At 38.6% G+C, this 17,934-nt stretch overlaps 1 protein-coding gene and 1 long non-coding RNA gene across 2 annotated transcripts in view; both read right to left on the bottom strand.

Annotated features, from left to right (window-relative positions):
• Positions 1–301: 301 nt before the first annotated feature.
• On the bottom strand, positions 302–5,420 carry LOC127953071 (uncharacterized). Its single transcript, XM_052551963.1, has 8 exons — positions 5,381–5,420; positions 4,377–4,513; positions 3,385–3,768; positions 3,070–3,286; positions 2,682–2,908; positions 2,421–2,568; positions 1,358–1,467; positions 302–944 (listed from the first exon to the last, which is right to left on the bottom strand). Exons 1-8 carry the CDS (start codon positions 5,418–5,420, stop codon positions 636–638), a joined length of 1,572 nt encoding a protein of 523 aa, XP_052407923.1. The 3' UTR covers positions 302–635.
• Positions 5,421–8,186: 2,766 nt separating this feature from the next.
• LOC127952337 (uncharacterized) overlaps positions 8,187–17,934 on the bottom strand; it is a 38,566-nt gene continuing 28,818 nt past the window's right edge. The window contains exon 5 of the long non-coding RNA XR_008152916.1: positions 8,187–8,302. This is a non-coding gene — a long non-coding RNA (uncharacterized LOC127952337). The remainder of the gene's footprint in view (positions 8,303–17,934) is intronic.

Here is a 17,934-nt window from a genome sequence, read left to right on the forward strand (position 1 = left end):
GTAAGATCTTATAACTAGACAAACATGCTTATAATTATGTAACTTTCACTTTTTATAAGAACTGAATAAGTAATATTAATGCAGATATTTAACCTTAAATTCATCTTATTTTGATTTTTTAACAATGCTCAATAACCTGAAAATAGATAAAAATTCTTGAAACACCCCAATAAAGAAACTTAAAATGTACTAAATGAATAAACAAACAACTTACATTTGCTGAACATTTATTTAAAAAACTCGTCTTAAACAAATGGAGCATATAAGCAGGATGAACTGATTCCAAGACACATTTACACACACACACACACACACACACACACACACACACACACACACACGCACACACACACACACACACACTCTCACACACACACTCTCACACACACCAACAGCAAATGTTCTGCACAAAGAGATAGCATCAGTCTATAACCTGCATTCACTATAACCTCAAACAGCAATTACTCAATGAATGTATTGCATTTATGGCAAATTCAATAAACAGTACTGAAAACTGGGAGAAACTAAAAAATAGCACAATTAAAGTGCAAAACAAATAATAATAAAAAAAAAAAAAAAAAAAAAAAAAACTGCGGCTCTCACTGCCTTAGCCATACAACATATTAGAAAAGAAATTACTCAACAAACATTTTCCATTCATGAATGGCCTTCTTGTACGAGGAGGTTGCATCCTGCTCGTGGATGACATCTCCAAGTACTTGTGTTTGTAACACAGACAAGAGTGTGGCAATACACTTGGGATATGTCAGGTGAAATGCATAGTAATAGGCCAGGAGGTAGAGAGGTCCCTCGTAGAGCAAATCTTTCTCAAAAGTTACAACTGGAGTTGTACCTACAACCACAATGCAGTTCTGCTCACCAATCAGCAAGACAGGACTAGAAAGCACACGCCGGTGGATGTAGGTATCAGGATCCTCAGAGGGCTAGAAAACCAAATAAATACAGAATTTAGACTACAAACACAGCAAAAAAAAAGCAAAGTAAGTAATGTTTGTGTTTCATATGTTGTTGGGTGGACACGGTTAATGAGGAAAAGGAAACATCTTTTTCAAGTTTGAAGCTCTTCCCGGGTAAAAATGCATCTAATATAAAACATATAAATAAAGCTCAATTACACTTAACAGCATTTACACCCTTCTAAATGACTGGTTATTATGGGTATTTTTTCTACCAAAGGCGGGGTCAAGGTTATTTTTTTATTATTATTATTATTATTTGTTTCATGGCCAGTTTTTTGAGTAGCCCAATTAGGACGTTTTTTTTTTACCAAGTATTTTATTGACAGTGTAGGCATCTTAGGCACCTGCTAAGTTATCACTACTGAAGTTAAACTTACCGTGAGGACGTGGAAAAGAGCCTCACTGATTGGGACCAGTTTCTTAGGTGCTGCAGAGCCAGATGGGAAGAGCAGTGGCAGGGCAGTAAAAACTGCAATGGCATGTTCAACTAAAAAAACAAGAAAAAAAAAACAAGAGAGGAAATCGATATTGATATGCACTTAGGAATTAGGTTAACACTTTATTATAAACCATACAAGAATAAAGTACATCAAAATCATTAACAAACTATTAGTTTATAGTTAATTCGTAGTTAATATACATATATTAATATACAAATAGTGAGTACACTGTCACAGCAACTAGTTATTATTGTTTAATTAGCTCGTAGTAAAGGAATTGTTAATTAACTAGGAATAAATAGATTAATTCAGTTCAACTCACATTCATTTATATAGCGCTTTTCACAATACATAGTTTTAAAACAGATTTACAGAGAGAATGCATGTCAACATTACAATTTAGAATGATCTGTTATCAAATGGCTGTCCACTTTACAACATTAAAGTTGAATCACTGAACTCACTTGAGCTGTTTTAAATATGTCTTTAGTACCTTTATGGATCTCGAGAGGTTATAAAAAGTATAAAAAGTTTAACCCCTGTAGTCACATGAACTGTTTCTGAATCTTGAGAGGTGCAGTGTCATTACAGCTGGCAATAGAGGCCTCTCTGAACCATCATATTTCATCAAAAATATCTTTTGTGTTCTGAAGATGAAGGTCTTATGGGTGTACAACAACATGAGGGGGAGTAATAAATTACACCTTTTTTTGTTTTTGGGTGAACTAACCCTTTAAGTTGTAAACAAATCATAATAAATATTAACTAAGTTATTACTTATGAGCTAATTAAACAACAATAACTGTTAATTCCACTGAAAATGAATGAAGACTAATTGCATATAGCCTATTAATGTATTACCAATGTAGATACTACAATATAATAACTATGAATTAAATATAAACCAGTAAGTACTATAATGTTAAGTACTTTATTACTGTATACTTATTATAAATTATTACTGAAATCAGGTAGGTCAATCAATGAAATACATCTTTACCTCCATTTAATGTCCTTGGAGGCTTCATGACTTTCTTCATGACGCCATAAAACTGAACCTTGGAGTAGAAGTTCTCCCACCTGCCTTTCACCTCAGAAGTGTATTGGCTATTGTTTGGCTCAATGACTCTCCGCAGTTCATCCATTACCTGAGAGAAATATTGAAAGTTTTAAAAATCATTAATCTGTATGTCTGCAGTTAGGCAGATGATATGGGACATTTCTCACTCAGTCTAAAGTATGTTTCAATGTGTATACCCACATGGTCCAGTTCTTTGAAGCACGGGTATGCCTGTAAAATTTTTGTGGGTCGGTCTTGCTCCTTCAAAGCATTTGAGTCAATGAAATTTCTTCTGGACTGGAACTCCAGGTCTAATAGATGAGTTACAGCAGCTTTGTTTGGCTTCTTTGCTTTGTACATTTCTTGTAGAGTCCTGTAATGTCGTGCCTGTGTTTTCTGGCTGTCAAGGCTGTTGTCTGGACCGTCGGCTATAATTCAGGCATTCAATATAATTAGAACAAGAATGTATGCCATGCCACATAAAAATAAATAAGGCAGAATTAGGATTACATATATTACCAAATATTATGTTATTACTTACTGCAAATACTATACTTGTGAATTTTCTTGTAAATGGTAATGTACATACATGCTTCATCAATGCTGTCATTTTCTTGCTGTGGGGTGCTTGATCTTGAAGGTGGTGACAGATGAACTGTTGATGCACTGGAATCAGCATCATAGTCACTTGCCACTGCAGCAGATGGTACTTCATTCAGACGTGCTCTCTTGGATGGAGGGTGTTTGGCCTTCACAGGACTTCGGATATTTGAAAGTCGCTTCAAGAGCTTTTTGGCAACAGTGTCCTGTAAAAAAGAAGGAAGCATCAATGAATAGTTTTGAAACAATGTTAGCAGGAAAACATGTTTTGACTATAAATATTCAAGCAAATGAAGTCTCTCACCCACTCATGACTTGATCCAGTTGACTTATCTTTTATCATAGGGTAGTATTCCACTAACCGCTTTGCCATGGCAATAACTTCATGTTTAGTGGGATATTTGTAGTCATCTGAAGAGGCTCTTGCAATAGATATCATATTTGTCATGGTATTTCGGATGAGTCGGCAGAAGAGCTCCTTTGATAAGGTGACTTCACCCTCTTTTCCAAGACGTTGCTGCTCGAAGTATGCACGTCTCACATGTTGTAGTTCACTATCAGTGAAGAGAACGTATTCTGGGCTGGGTAACTTCAAAAACTTTGAAGTGCTGGGGTCATCTCTTTTTGGACTTCCATTATGTTCATCATCAGCTGATGAACCTTGGGGTTCAACAGGAATGGTGTGCTCCTAAAATACAAAATGTATACATTAATCAAATCAGAAAAGTAATTTATCATTTTATTCCAGAGGGTCACACTTGAATGTATAAGTGTTAATCTTTAACCACACCAATTTACATATAAATCCTCTGTGCTGAAAATGTAATTACCGATAACCGGTAAAAAACATCCAAAACACAAATATTTTAACCTTAACTGTCACTATCCCACTGATGGGACACTTGACACTCTTCTTATATATTGCCTTTTTTCATATAACATATTTTATTAATCAACACCACAATTAGGTCCGACCTAATAAAACCTTTTTAAATCGATGTGGTGTTACCATGGAAATGGTACTTTCATTTCTTTTAGTGAGCTCCTACCCTAGCAGGTGATGTCATGTTACAAATTACAATATTTAGTTTAGCTACTTTATAGTCAAATCTTGAAAAAACAAATAATGTTGGAAAAGTCTGAGTCTCACGGTTCAATATTTGCCAAATGTTTTGATATTTGGACAGACATTTATAAATTTGTAATAGTCATATAAAAATAATAGTAAAATGTATCAATAGTTAAAATAAAAAAAATAAAAAAAAATTAACAATGTCTGGGTTTAAGTAAAAATACCTGTTCTTCCTTATGAATAATAAGCCAAATGGCTTTGCGTCGCAGGAAGTGCTCAGGACCAGGAAAGAGATCTCGGATATCATCTCGGATATCATCCCGTGTGAGAGTTGGTAAAATGTCTTCCCCAATGTTAGCAGCTTAGAACACATGTAAATATGTTAGTTAGCATAGCTCAGGTGCATTATACATTGTATGCATAACTTTTTCAGATATTGTGAAAATGCATTCACTTGATTATAGTTATTTAATAAGAGAAATAGAGACATTTTTGTTTTATAACATGGTCCTAACATGGCAGAAATATTAAGTCTATGAAATGGCTTAATGAAGTGAAATAAACAGGCAATAATGATAAAATATTCTTAACACTTGACAAAAAGGTTATTTTTGTCAGCATCAGTAAATGCATTAGGTAATATGAAAAAGCAATAAACAGTTTTAGAGCATTTAAAAGTATTGGTATATGGTTGTACAAATGTTCATTGTATGTTCATTATGAAATAACTAATGTTGTGGTATGCACATTTAAAAAAAAGATCTATATATATTTGTCCATGAAACACAAGGATCAATAAGTGCTGCAAAACAAATGTTGTAAAACAGCTGACTATTGTCACTGAATACAAATTTATTATAAAGTGTTAACGATAAAACAACAGAAGTGATAGTTTAATTGAATTTGCCTCAGGGTGACGTCACAAAACAAATTGAGGTCATATTTGGATATAAGCCGCTTTTAATAAATTAAGTATTATTTAATTTGTACTAACTAGTACAACTAAAAAGATGGAAAGCAAAACGGGACAGGCTGAAATTTCAGACAAAAGATGTAACGTTACGTTAAGTTACTGAACATCTCAAGAAAAAGACTGAATGATCAGCTTCATTCAGTTACAGGAGGGCTGTTTCTGGTAGGAAAAATTTTAGATTACAATTCAACTTCAAATATACAGAATGGCCAATAGAATTAACTGATTTTCAAAAAATATGTATAAATTACTAACCTTTTAGAGTACAAATCGCAACTTCATCGAGTCCGTCCATCGTGAGAAACTGGCGGGAGGAAGTGCATTCGTTTCCTTCCTGCACTTTTGCGCGCTGATTGCGCATGCGTATTTCAAAACGTTAACACGTCACAGGATCGACGCACTGTTGCGCATGCACGCTCGCGCGTTTTTCTTATTTCCTGTGTTGTACGTTTTTAATTTGGCACGTTAAGAACGTTACAGTAGTTATTAAGGCTTTAACGTAGTTAATTGGTTACCTTTGAAAGATACATTTGACATTAGTTTTATACTCAACATCTCTTCTGTTTTATTTGAGGTCACTATGAAAGCTTGCTTTGATTTTACCGGAGAAAATGATTTGGCGCTGCATAATTAGGGCCCGAGCACCGAGGTGCGAGGACCCTCTTGTATCTGCTTTGTTTTTAGGGCCCGAGCACCGATGGTGTGAGGACCCTCTTGGAATTGCTCCGTTTATTATTATTATTATTATTATTATTATTATTAGGGCCCGAGCACCGATGGTGTGAGGACCCTCTTGTTTCTGTGTTGTTTATTAGGGCCCGAGCACCGATGGTGTGAGGACCCTCTTGGAATTGCTCCGTTTATTATTATTAGGGCCCGAGCACCGATGGTGTGAGGACCCTCTTGGAATTGCTCCGTTTATTATTATTATTATTATTATTATTATTATTAGGGCCCAAGCACCGATGGTGTGAGGACCCTATTGGAATTGCTCCGTTTATTATTATTATTATTATTCTTCTTCTTCTCCAAAATGAATCGCATTTTTGAGGGCCTAAACATACTCAAAAAGTCATGAAACTTTGCACACACCTCAGAACCGGCGAAAATTTACATCTGATATGGGTTTCAGAAGTGGGTGTGGCAAAATGGCTCGACAGCGCCACCTATACACTTTCAGCGGTGTGCGCCTCGAGCTATGTTTCACGTACATGTATGAAAATCGGTACACATATGTAACACACCAATAGCTACAAAAAAGTCTCCTGGTACAAAATCCGAATCCCAACAGGAAGTCGGTTATTTTTAATAATATGAGCAAATTTTGTGTCATTTTTGCCATTTCCATGAGTTGTATTTTAACGAACTCCTCCTAGAGACTTATTCAGATCAACACCAAATTTGGTATGCCTAATCTAAAGGCCTTTGCGATGTTAAATTGCGAAGATTTTGAGTTTTCGTCGAAGGACGTGTCAGTGGCGGCCTGGCGAATTTCGATGATTCGCCATGAAAAATGAAGTTGCTATAACTCAGACATACAATGTCCAATCTGCCCCAAACTTCACATGGTTGATAAGACTCTAGAACTGAACAGATTGACATGCCCATATTCAGTTATAGTCATAGCGCCACCTATTGGCAACAGGAAGTGTCATATTTTATGCTCCGAAGAACTACTCCTAGAAATTTTATGACATCAATGTCTTTTTTGTGGTCAGTCTAATCTAAAGGCCTGTGCAATGTTAAACTGTGAAGATCTTGAGTTTTCGTTAAAGGGCGTGTCCATGGCGCTGTGACAAAGTTCGATGTCTCGCCATGGGAGTAGAAGTTGTTGTAACTCAGGCATAAAATATCAGATCTTGCCCAAACTTCACCTGTTTGATAAGAGTCCTGGCCTGAACACATCTGAAGGCCAATATTCCATTGGGTGTGGCAAAATGGCTCGATAGCGCCACCTATACACATTCAACAGAGTGCGCCTCGAGCTATGTTTCACGTACATGTACAAAAATCGGTACACACATGTAACACACCAATACCTACAAAAAAGTCTCTTGGTAGGAAATCTGAATCCCAACAGGAAGTCGGTTATTTTGAATTTTCTCTGCAAAATTGGCATTGTTTTTGCCATTTTCAGGGGTTGTACTTTAACGAACTCCTCCTAGAGATTTATTCAGATCAACACCATATATGGTCAGTTAAATCTAAAGGCCTTTGCAATGTTAAATTGCGAAGATCTTGAGGTTTCGTTAAAGGGCGTGTCCATGGCGGCCTGACAAATTTCGATGTTTCGCCATGAAAAAGGAAGTTGCTGTAACTCAGACATACAATGTCCAATCTGCCTCAAACTTCACATGTTAGATAAGACTTCTGCCCTTAACAGATCTACATGCCCATATTCAGTCATAGTCATAGCGCCACCTGCTGGCAACAGGAAGTGTCATGTTTTACACTGCAAAGAACTACTCCAAGAAATTTTATGACATCAACATTTTATTTTGGTCAGTCTAATCTAAAGGTCTTTGCAATGTTAAATTGTGGAGATCTTTAGATTTTGTTAAAGGGCGTGTCCATGGCGCCATGACAAAATTTGATGTCTCGCCACAGCAAGAGAAGTTGTTGTAACTCAGGCTTGAAATGTTCGATATTCCCCAAACTTCACATGTTCGATAAGACTCCTAGCCTGAACACATCTGAAGGCCAATATTCCATTATAATGATAGCGCCACCTATTGGCAACAGGAAAATTGGCACAAATAAGTGACTTTGACATATTCCACTTATATTAACGATTTGAAATGCATATTTCTCACCTTCACCTTTTTACTAAAGCCATACGATTGCGGTGAGCCCGGGTGCGAGGGCCCGTTCATCGCTGCTTGCAGCTTTAATTATTATTATTATTATTATTATTATTATTATTATTATTATTATTATTATTATTATTATTATTCTCCAAAATGAATCGCATTTTTGAGGGCCTAAACATGCTCGAAAAGTCATGAAACTTTGCACACACCTCAGAACTGGCGAAAATTTACGTCTGATATGGGTTTCAGAAGTGGGTGTGGCAAAATGGCTCAACAGCGCCACCTATACATGTTCAACGGTGTGCGCCTCGAGCTACGTTTCATGTACATGTATGAAAATCGGTATACACATGTAACTCTCCAATACCTACAAAAAAGTCTCTTGGAGCAAAATCCGAAACCCAACAGGAAGTCAGTTATTTCTAATATTATGAGCAAATTTTGTGTCATTTTTGTCATTTCCATGCATTGTATTTTAACAAACTCCTCCTAGAGATTCATTCAGATAAACACCACATTTGGTATGCCTAATCTAAAGGCCTTTGCGATGTTAAATTGCGAAGCTTTTGAGTTTTCGTTGAAGGGCCTGTGTGTGGCGGCCTGGCGAATTTCGATGATTCGCCATGAAACAGGAAGTTGCTATAACTCAGACATACAATGACCAATCTGCCCCAAACTTCACATGTTTGATGAGACTCCTGACCTGAACAGTTTGACATGAACATATTCAGTTATAGTCATAGCGCCACCTATTGGCAACAGGAAGTGACATATTTTACACTGCGACAAACTACTCCTAGAAATTTTATGACATCAATGTCTTTTTTGTGGTCAGTCTAATCTAAAGGCCTGTGCGATGTTAAATTGTGAAGATCTTGAGTTTTCTTTAAAAGGCGTGTCCATGGCGCCATGACAAAGTTCGATGTCTCGCCATGGGAATAAAACATGTTATAACTCAGGCATAAAATATCTGATCTTGCCCAAACTTCACATGTTTGAAAAGAGTACTGACCTGCACAGATCTGAAGGGTAATATTCCATTGGGTGTGGCAAAATGGCTCGATAGCGCCACCTATACATTTTCAATGGAGTGCACCTCGAGCTACATGTCATGTACATGTACGAAAATCGGTAAACATATGTAACACACCAATAGCTACAAAAAAGTCTCTTGGTACGAAATCCGAATCGCAACAGGAAGTCGGTTATTTTTAATTTTCCCTGCAAAATTGGTGTTGTTTTTGTCATTTTCAGGGGTTGTATTTTAACGAACTCCTCCTAGAGATTTATTCAGATCAACACCAAACTTGATCAGTGTAATCTAAAGCCCTTTGCGATGTTAAATTGCGAAGGAATTGAGGTTTTGTTAAAGGGCGTGTCCATGGCGGCCTGACAAATTTCGATGATTCGCCATGAAAAATGATGGTGCTATAACTCAGACATACAATGTCCAATCTGCCCCAAACTTCACATGTTTGATAAGACTCTTGACCTGAACAGATCTACATGCCAATATTCAGTTATAGTCATAGCGCCACCTATTGGCAACAGGAAGTGACATATTTTACACTGTGACAATCTACTCCTAGAAATTTTATGACATCAATGTCTTTTTTGTGGTCAGTCTAATCTAAAGACCTGTGTGATGTTTAGTTGTGAAGATCTTGAGTTTTTGTTAAAAGGCATGTCCATGGCGCCATGACGAATTTCGATGTCTCTCCATGGGAATAAAAGATGTTATAACTCAGGCATAAAATGTCCGATCTTGCCCAAACTTCACATGTGTGATAAGAGTCCTGGCTTGAACACATCTGAAGGCCAATATTCCATTATAATGATAGCGCCATCTGCTGGCAACAGGAAGATTGGCACACATATGGAATAAACTTTGATATATTGCACTTATATTTATGAGTTTAAATGCATATTTCTCAACTTTCACCTTTTTACTAAAGCCACACGATGGCGGTGAGCCCGGGTGCGAGGGCCCGTTCATCGCTGCTTGCAGCTTTAATTATTATTATTCTTCTTCTCCAAAATGAATCGCATTTTTGAGGGCCTAAACATGCTCGAAAAGTCATGAAACTTTGCACACACCTCAGAACTGGCGAAAATTTACGTCTGATATGGGTTTCAGAAGTGGGTGTGGCAAAATGGCTCAACAGCGCCACCTATACATGTTCAACGGTGTGCGCCTCGAGCTACGTTTCATGTACATGTATGAAAATCGGTATACACATGTAACTCTCCAATACCTACAAAAAAGTCTCTTGGAGCAAAATCCGAAACCCAACAGGAAGTCGGTTATTTCTAATATTATGAGCAAATTTTGTGTCATTTTTGCCATTTCCATGCGTTGTATTTTAACGAACTCCTCCTAGAGATTCATTCAGATCAACACCAAATTTGGTATGCCTAATCTGAAGGCCTTTGCGATGTTAAATTGCGAAGCTTTTGAGTTTTCGTTAATGGACGTGTCCGTGGCGGCCTGGCGAATTTCGATGGTTCGCCATGAAACAGGAAGTTGCTATAACTCAGACATACAATGACCAATCTGCCCCAAACTTCACATGTTTGATGAGACTCCTGACCTGAACAGATTGACATGCCCATATTCAGTTATAGTCATAGCGCCACCTACTGGCAACAGGAAGTGACATATTTTACACTGCGATGAACTACTCCTAGAAATTTTATGACATCAATGTGTTTTTTGTGGTCAGTCTAATCTAAAGGCCTGTGCGATGTTAAGTTGTGAAGATCTTGAGTTTTTGTTAAAAGGCATGTCCATGGCGCCGTTACGAAGTTCGATGTCTCGCCATGGGAATAAAAGATGTTATAACTCAGGCATAAAATGTCCGATCTTCCCCAAACTGCACATGTGTGATAAGAGTCCTGGCCTGAACACATCTTAAGGCCAATATTCCATTATAATGATAGCGCCACCTGCTGGCAACAGTAAGATTGGCACATATATGGGATATACTTTGATATATTCAACTTATATTTAGGACATTAAATGCATATTTCTCAACGTTCACCTTTTTACTAAAACCACACGATGGAGGTGAGCCCGGGTGCGAGGGCCCGCTCATCGCTGCTTGCAGCTTTAATTATTATTATTAGGGCCCGAGCACCGAGGTGCGAGGACCCTCTTGTATCTGCTTTGTTTATTAGGGCCCGAGCACCGATGGTGTGAGGACCCTATTGGAATTGCTCCGTTTATTATTATTATTATTATTATTATTCTTCTTCTCCAAAATGAATCGCATTTTTGAGGGCCTAAACATGCTCGAAAAGTCATGAAACTTTGCACACACCTCCGAACTGGTGAAAATTTACGTCTGATATGGGTTTCAGAAGTGGGTGTGGCAAAATGGCTCAACAGCGCCACCTATACACGTTCAACGGTGTGCGCCTCGAGCTAGGTTTCATGTACATGTATGAAAATCGGTATACACATGTAACTCTCCAATACCTACAAAAAAGTCTCTTGGAGCAAAATCCGAAACCCAACAGGAAGTCGGTTATTTCTAATATTATGAGCAAATTTTGTGTCATTTTTGTCATTTCCATGCCTTGTATTTTAACGAACTCCTCCTAGAGATTCATTCAGATCAACACCAAATTTGGTATGCCTAATCTAAAGGCCTTTGCGATGTTAAATTGCGAAGCTTTTGAGTTTTCGTTGAAGGGCCTGTGTGTGGCGGCCTGGCGAATTTCGATGATTCGCCATGAAACAGGAAATTGCTATAACTCAGACATACAATGACCAATCTGCCCCAAACTTCACATGTTTGATGAGACTCCTGTCCTGAACAGTTTGACACGACCATATTCAGTTATAGTCATAGCGCCACCTATTGGCAACAGGAAGTGACATATTTTACGCTGCGACAAACTACTCCTAGAAATTTTTGACATCAATGTCTTTTTTGTGGTCAGTCTAATCTAAAGGCCTCTGTGATGTTAAATTGTGAAGATCTTGAGTTTTCGTTAAAGGGCGTGTCCATGACGGCGTGACAAAGTTCGATGTCTTGCCATGGGAATAAAATATGTTATAACTCAGACATAAAATGTCCGATCTTCCCCAAACTTCACATGTGTGATAAGAGTCCTGGCCTGAACACATCTGAAGGCCATTATTCCAACGGGTGTGGCAAAATGGCTCAATAGCGCCACCTATACACATTCAACGGAGTGTGCCTCGAGCTATGTTCCACGTACATGTACAAAAATCGGTACATATATGTAACAGTCCAATACCTACAAAAAAGTCTCTTGGTACGAAATCCGAATCCCAACAGGAAGTCGGTTATTTAGAATTTTCTCTGCAAAATTGGCGCTCTTTTTGCCATTTTCAGGGGTTGTACTTTAACGAACTCCTCCTAGAGATTTATTCAGATCAACAGCAAACTTGGTCAGTTAAATCTAAAGGCCTTTATGATGTTAAATTGCGAAGATCTTGAGGTTTCGTTAAAGGGCGTGTCCATGGCGGCCTTACAAATTTCGATGTTTTGCCATGAAAAAGGAAGTTGCAGTAACTCAGTCATACAATGTCCAATCTGCCCCAAACTTCAAATGTTAGATAAGACTTCTGCCCTTAACAGATCTACATGCCCATATTCAGTTATAGTCATAGCGCCACCTGCTGGCATCAGGAAGTGACATGTTTTACTGTAACTCAGACATACAATGTCCAATCTGCCCCAAACTTCACATGTTAGATAAGACTTCTGCCCTTAACAGATCTACATGCCCATATTCAGTTATAGTCATAGCGCCACCTGCTGGCAACAGTAAGTGACATGTTTTACGCTGCGACAAACTACTCCTAGAAATAGTATTACATTAATGTTTTTTTTGTGGTCAGTCTAATCTAAAGGCCTGTGAAATGCTAAATTATGGAGATCTTTTTTTTTTTTTTAAAGGGCGTGTCCATGGCGTCATGACAAAATTTGCTGTCTCGCCACAGTAAAGGAAGTTGTTGTAACTCAGGCATAAAATGTTCGATCTTCCCCAAACTTCACATGTTTGATAAGAGTCCTGCCCTGTACACAACTGAAGGCCAATATTCCATTATAATGATAGCGCCACCTGCTGGCAACAGGAAGATTGGCACATATATGGAATAACTTTGATATATTCAACTCATATTTATGAGTTTAAATGCATATTTCTCACCGCTCACCTATTTACTAAAGCCACTCGCTGCCAGTGAGCCCGGGTGCGAGGGCCCGTTCATCGCTGCTTGCAGCTTTAATTATTATTATTCTTCTTCTTCTTCTTCTCCCGAATGAATCACATTTTTGAGGGCTTTAACATGCTCAAAAAGTCATGAAACTTTGCACACGCGTCAAACCTGGTGAAAATTTTCGTCTGATATAGGATTCAGAAGAGGGTGTGGCAAAATGGCTCGACAGCGCCACCTATACTAAGAAAATCAACAGCCTTCCAGCTATGTTTCACGTACATGCACGAAAATTGGCACACATATGTAACACACCAATACCTACAAAAAAGACTCTTGGACCAAAATTCTAAACCCAACAGGAAGTCGGTTATTTTTAATATTATGAGCAAATTTTGTGTAATTTTGGTCATTTCCATGTGTTGTATTTTAATGAACTCCTCCTAGAGATTTCTTCAAATCAGCACCAAATTTGGTATGCCTAATCTAAAGTCCTTTGCGATGTTAAATTGCGAAGATCTTGAGTTTTTGTCGAAGGGCGTGTCCGTGGCGGCCTGGCGAATTTCGATGATTCGCCACGAAAAATGTAGTTGCTTTAACTCACACATACAATGTCCAATCTGCCCCAAACTTCACATGTTTGATGAAACTCTGAACCTGAACAGATTGACATGCCCATATTCAGTTATAGTCATAGCGCCACCTATTGGCAACAGGAAGTGTCATATTTTACGCTGCGACGAACTACTCCTAGAAATTTTTTGACATCAATGTCTTTTTTGTGGTCAGTCTAATCTAAAGGCCTGTGCGATGTTCAGTTGTGAAGATCTTGAGTTTTCGTTAAAAGGCATGTCCACGGCACCATGGCGAAGTTCGATGTCTCGCCATGTGAATAAAAGATGTTATAACTCAGGCATAAAATGTCCAATCTTCCCCAAACTTCACATGTGTGATAAGAGTCCTGACCTGAACAGATCTGCAGGCCAATATTCCACCGGGTGTGGCAGAATGGCTCGATAGCGCCACCTATACACTTTCAACGGAGTGTGCCTCGAGCTATGTTTCACGTACATGTACAAAAATTGGTACACACATGTAACTCACCAATATCTACAAAAAAGTCGCTTAGTACGAAATCCGAATCTCAACAGGAAGTCGGTTATTTTGAATTTTCCCTGCAAAATTGGTGCTGTTTTTTCCATTTTCAGGGGTTGTACTTTAACTAACTCCTCCTAGAGACTTATTCAGATCAACACCAAACTTGGTCAGTGTAATCTAAAGCCATTTGCGATGTTAAATTGCGAAGGACTTGAGGTTTCGTTAAAGGGCGTGTCCATGGCGGCCTGACAAATTTCGATGTTTCGCCATGAAAAAGGAAGCTGCTGTAACTCAGACATACAATGTCCAATCTGCCTCAAACTTCACATGTTAGATAAGACTTCTGCCCTTAACAGATCTACATGCCCATATTCAGTTATAGTCATAGCGCCACCTGCTGGCAACAGGAAGTGTCAATGTTTTACACTGCAAATAACTACTCCAAGAAATTTTATGACATCAACATTTTATTTTGGTCAGTCTAATCTAAAGTTCTTTGCAATGTTAAATTGTGGAGATCTTGAGATTTTGTTAAAGGGTGTGTCCATGGCGCCATGACAAAATTTGATGTCTCGCCATAGGAAGAGAAGTTGTTGTAACTCAGGCATTAAATGTTCAATCTTCCCCAAACTTCACATGTTCGATAAGAGTCCTGGCCTGAACACATCTGAAGGCCAATGTTCCATTATAATGATAGCGCCACCTGCTTACAACAGGAAAATTGGCAGATATATGGAATAAACTTTGACATATTCCACTTATATTTCTGAGTTTAAATGCATATTTCTCACCGTTCACAGATCTACTAAAGCCACTTACTGCCTGTGAGCCCGGGTGCGAGGGCCCGTTCATCGCTGCTTGCAGCTTTAATTAGGGCCCGAGCACCGATGGTGTGAGGACCCTCTTGGAATTGCTCCGTTTATTAGGGCCCGAGCACCGATGGTGTGAGGACCCTCTTGGAATTGCTCCATTTATTATTATTATTATTATTATTATTATTATACTTCTCCAAAATGAATCGCATTTTTGAGGGCCTAAACATACTCAAAAAGTCATGAAACTATGCACACACCTCAGAACTGGCGAAAATTTACATCTGATATGGGTTTCAGAAGTGGGTGTGGCAAAATGGCTCGACAGCGCCACCTATACACGTTCAACGGTGTGCGCCCCGAGCTATGTTTCACGTACATGTATGAAAATCGGTACACATGTGTAACTCTCCAGTACCTACAAAAAAGTCTCTTAGAGCAAAATTCTAAACCCAACAGGAAGTCGGTTATTTTTAATATTATGAGCAAATTTTGTGTCATTTTTGCCATTTCCATGCGTTGTATTTTAACGAACTCCTCCTAGAAACTTATTCAGATCAACACCAAGTTTGGTATGCCTAATCTAAAGGCCTTTGCGATGTTAAATTGCGAAGCTTTTGAGTTTTCGTTAATGGTCGTGTCCGTGGCGGCCTGGCGAATTTCGATGATTCGCCATGAAACAGGAAGTTGCTATAACTCAGACATACAATGACCAATCTGCCCCAAACCTCACATGTTTGATGAGTCTCCTGACCTGAACAGATTGACATGCCCATATTCAGTTATAGTCATAGCGCCACCTACTGGCAACAGGAAGTGACATATTTTACACTGCGATGAACTACTCCTAGAAATTTTATGACATCAATGTATTTTTTGTGGTCAGTCTAATCTAAAGGCCTGTGCGATGTTAAGTTTTGAAGATCTTGAGTTTTCGTTAAAAGGCGTGTCCATGGCACCGTCACGAAGTTCGATGTCTCGCCATGGGAATAAAAGATGTTATAACTCAGGCATAAAATGTCCGATCTTCCCCAAACTTCACATGTGTGATAAGAGTCCTGGCCTGAACACATCTGAAGGCCAAAATTCCATCAGGTGTGGCAAAATGGCTCGATAGCGCCACCTATACATTTTCAACAGAGTGCGCCTCGAGCTATGTTTCACGTACATGTACAAACATCGGTATACACATGTAACACACCAATACCTACAAAAAAGTCTCTTGGTACGAAATCCGAATCCCAACAGGAAGTCGGTTTTTTAGAATTTTCTCTGCAAAATTGGCGTTGTTTTTGACATTTTCAGGGGTTGTACTTTAACGAACTCCTCCTAGAGATTTATTCAGATCAACACCAAACTTGGTCAGTTAAATCTTAAGGCCTTTGAGATGTTAAATGGTGAAGATCTTGAGGTTTCGTTAAAGGGCGTGTCCATGGTGGCCTGACAAATTTCGATGTTTCGCCATGAAAAGGAAGTTGCTGTAACTCAGACATACAATGTCCAATCTGCCCCAAACTTCACATGTTAGATAAGACTTCTGCCCTTAACAGATCTACATGCCCATTTTCAGTTATAGTCATAGCGCCACCTGCTGGCAACAGGAAGTGACATGTTTTAGGCTGCGACAAACTACTCCTAGAATTTTTTTGAGATTAAAGTATTTTTTGTAGTCAGTCTAATCTAAAGGCCTGTGCAATGTTAACTTGTGGAGATCTTGAGTTTTTGTTAAAGGGCGTGTCCATGGCGCCATGACAAATTTTGATGTCTCGCCACAGTAAGAGAAGTTGTTGGAACTCAGGCATAATTTGTTCGATCTTCCCCAAACTTCACATGTTCGATAAGAGTCCTGCCCTAAACACATTTGAAGGCCAATATTCCATTATAATGAGAGCACCACCTGCTGGCAAAAGGAATATTGGCACATATATGGAGTAAACTTTGATATATTCCACTTATGATTTATGAGTCTTATGAGTGAGATGTTCTTCTTCTTCTTCTTCTTCTTCTTCTCCCGAATTAATCGCATTTTTGAGGGCTTTAACATGCTCAAAAAGTCATGAAACTTTGCACACGCATCAAACCTGGTGAAAATTTTCGTCTGATATAGGATTCAGAAGAGGGTGTGGCAAAATGGCCCGACAGCGCCACCTATACTAAGAAAATCAACAGCCTTCCAGCTATGTTTCACGTACATGCACGAAAATTGGCACACATATGTAACACACCAATACCTACAAAAAAGACTCTTGGACCAAAATTCTAAACCCAACAGGAAGTCGGTTATTTTAATATTATTAGCAAATTTTGTGTAATTTTGGTCATTTCCATGTGTTGTATTTTAACGAACTCCTCCTAGAGATTTCTTTAAATCAACACCAAATTTGGTATGCCTAATCTAAAGTCCTTTGCGATGTTAAATTGCGAAGATCCTGACTTTTCGTTGAAGGGCGTGTCCGTGGCGGCCTGGCGAATTTCGATGATTCGCCACGAAAAATGAAGTTGCTATAACTCACACATACAATGTCCAATCTGCCCGAAACTTCACATGTTTGATGAAACTCCGAACCTGAACAGATTGACATGGCCATATTCAGTTATAGTCATAGCGCCACCTATTGGCAACAGGAAGTGACATATTTTACGCTGCGACGAACTACTCCTAGAAATTTTATGACATCAATGTCTTTTTTGTGGTCAGTCTAATCTAAAGGCCTGTGCGATGTCCAGTTGTGAAGATCTTGAGTTTTCGTTAAAAGGCTTGTTCTTGGCGCCGCGACGAAGTTCGATGTCTCGCCATGGGAATAAAAGATGTTATAACTCAGGCATAAAATGTCCGATCTTGATCAAACTTCACATGTGTGATAAGTGTCCTGGCCTGAACAGATCTGAAGGCCAATA

The sequence above is a fragment of the Carassius gibelio genome, chromosome B3 (genome assembly GCF_023724105.1).
Source record: "Carassius gibelio isolate Cgi1373 ecotype wild population from Czech Republic chromosome B3, carGib1.2-hapl.c, whole genome shotgun sequence".
NCBI classification, from domain to species: Eukaryota; Metazoa; Chordata; class Actinopteri; order Cypriniformes; family Cyprinidae; genus Carassius; species Carassius gibelio.

Bases quoted from the DNA above. Each gene is read 5' to 3' on its own strand.
- LOC127953071 (XM_052551963.1), bottom strand. From the start codon at position 5,420: ATGGACGGACTCGATGAAGTTGCGATTTGTACTCTAAAAG. The intron at 2,909-3,069 runs GTATGTACATTA...CCTGAATTATAG, and splicing joins TGACAGCATTGATGAAGCAT to CCGACGGTCCAGACAACAGC. The intron at 1,468-2,420 runs GTAAAGATGTAT...TTGTTTTTTTAG, and splicing joins TCCAAGGACATTAAATGGAG to TTGAACATGCCATTGCAGTT.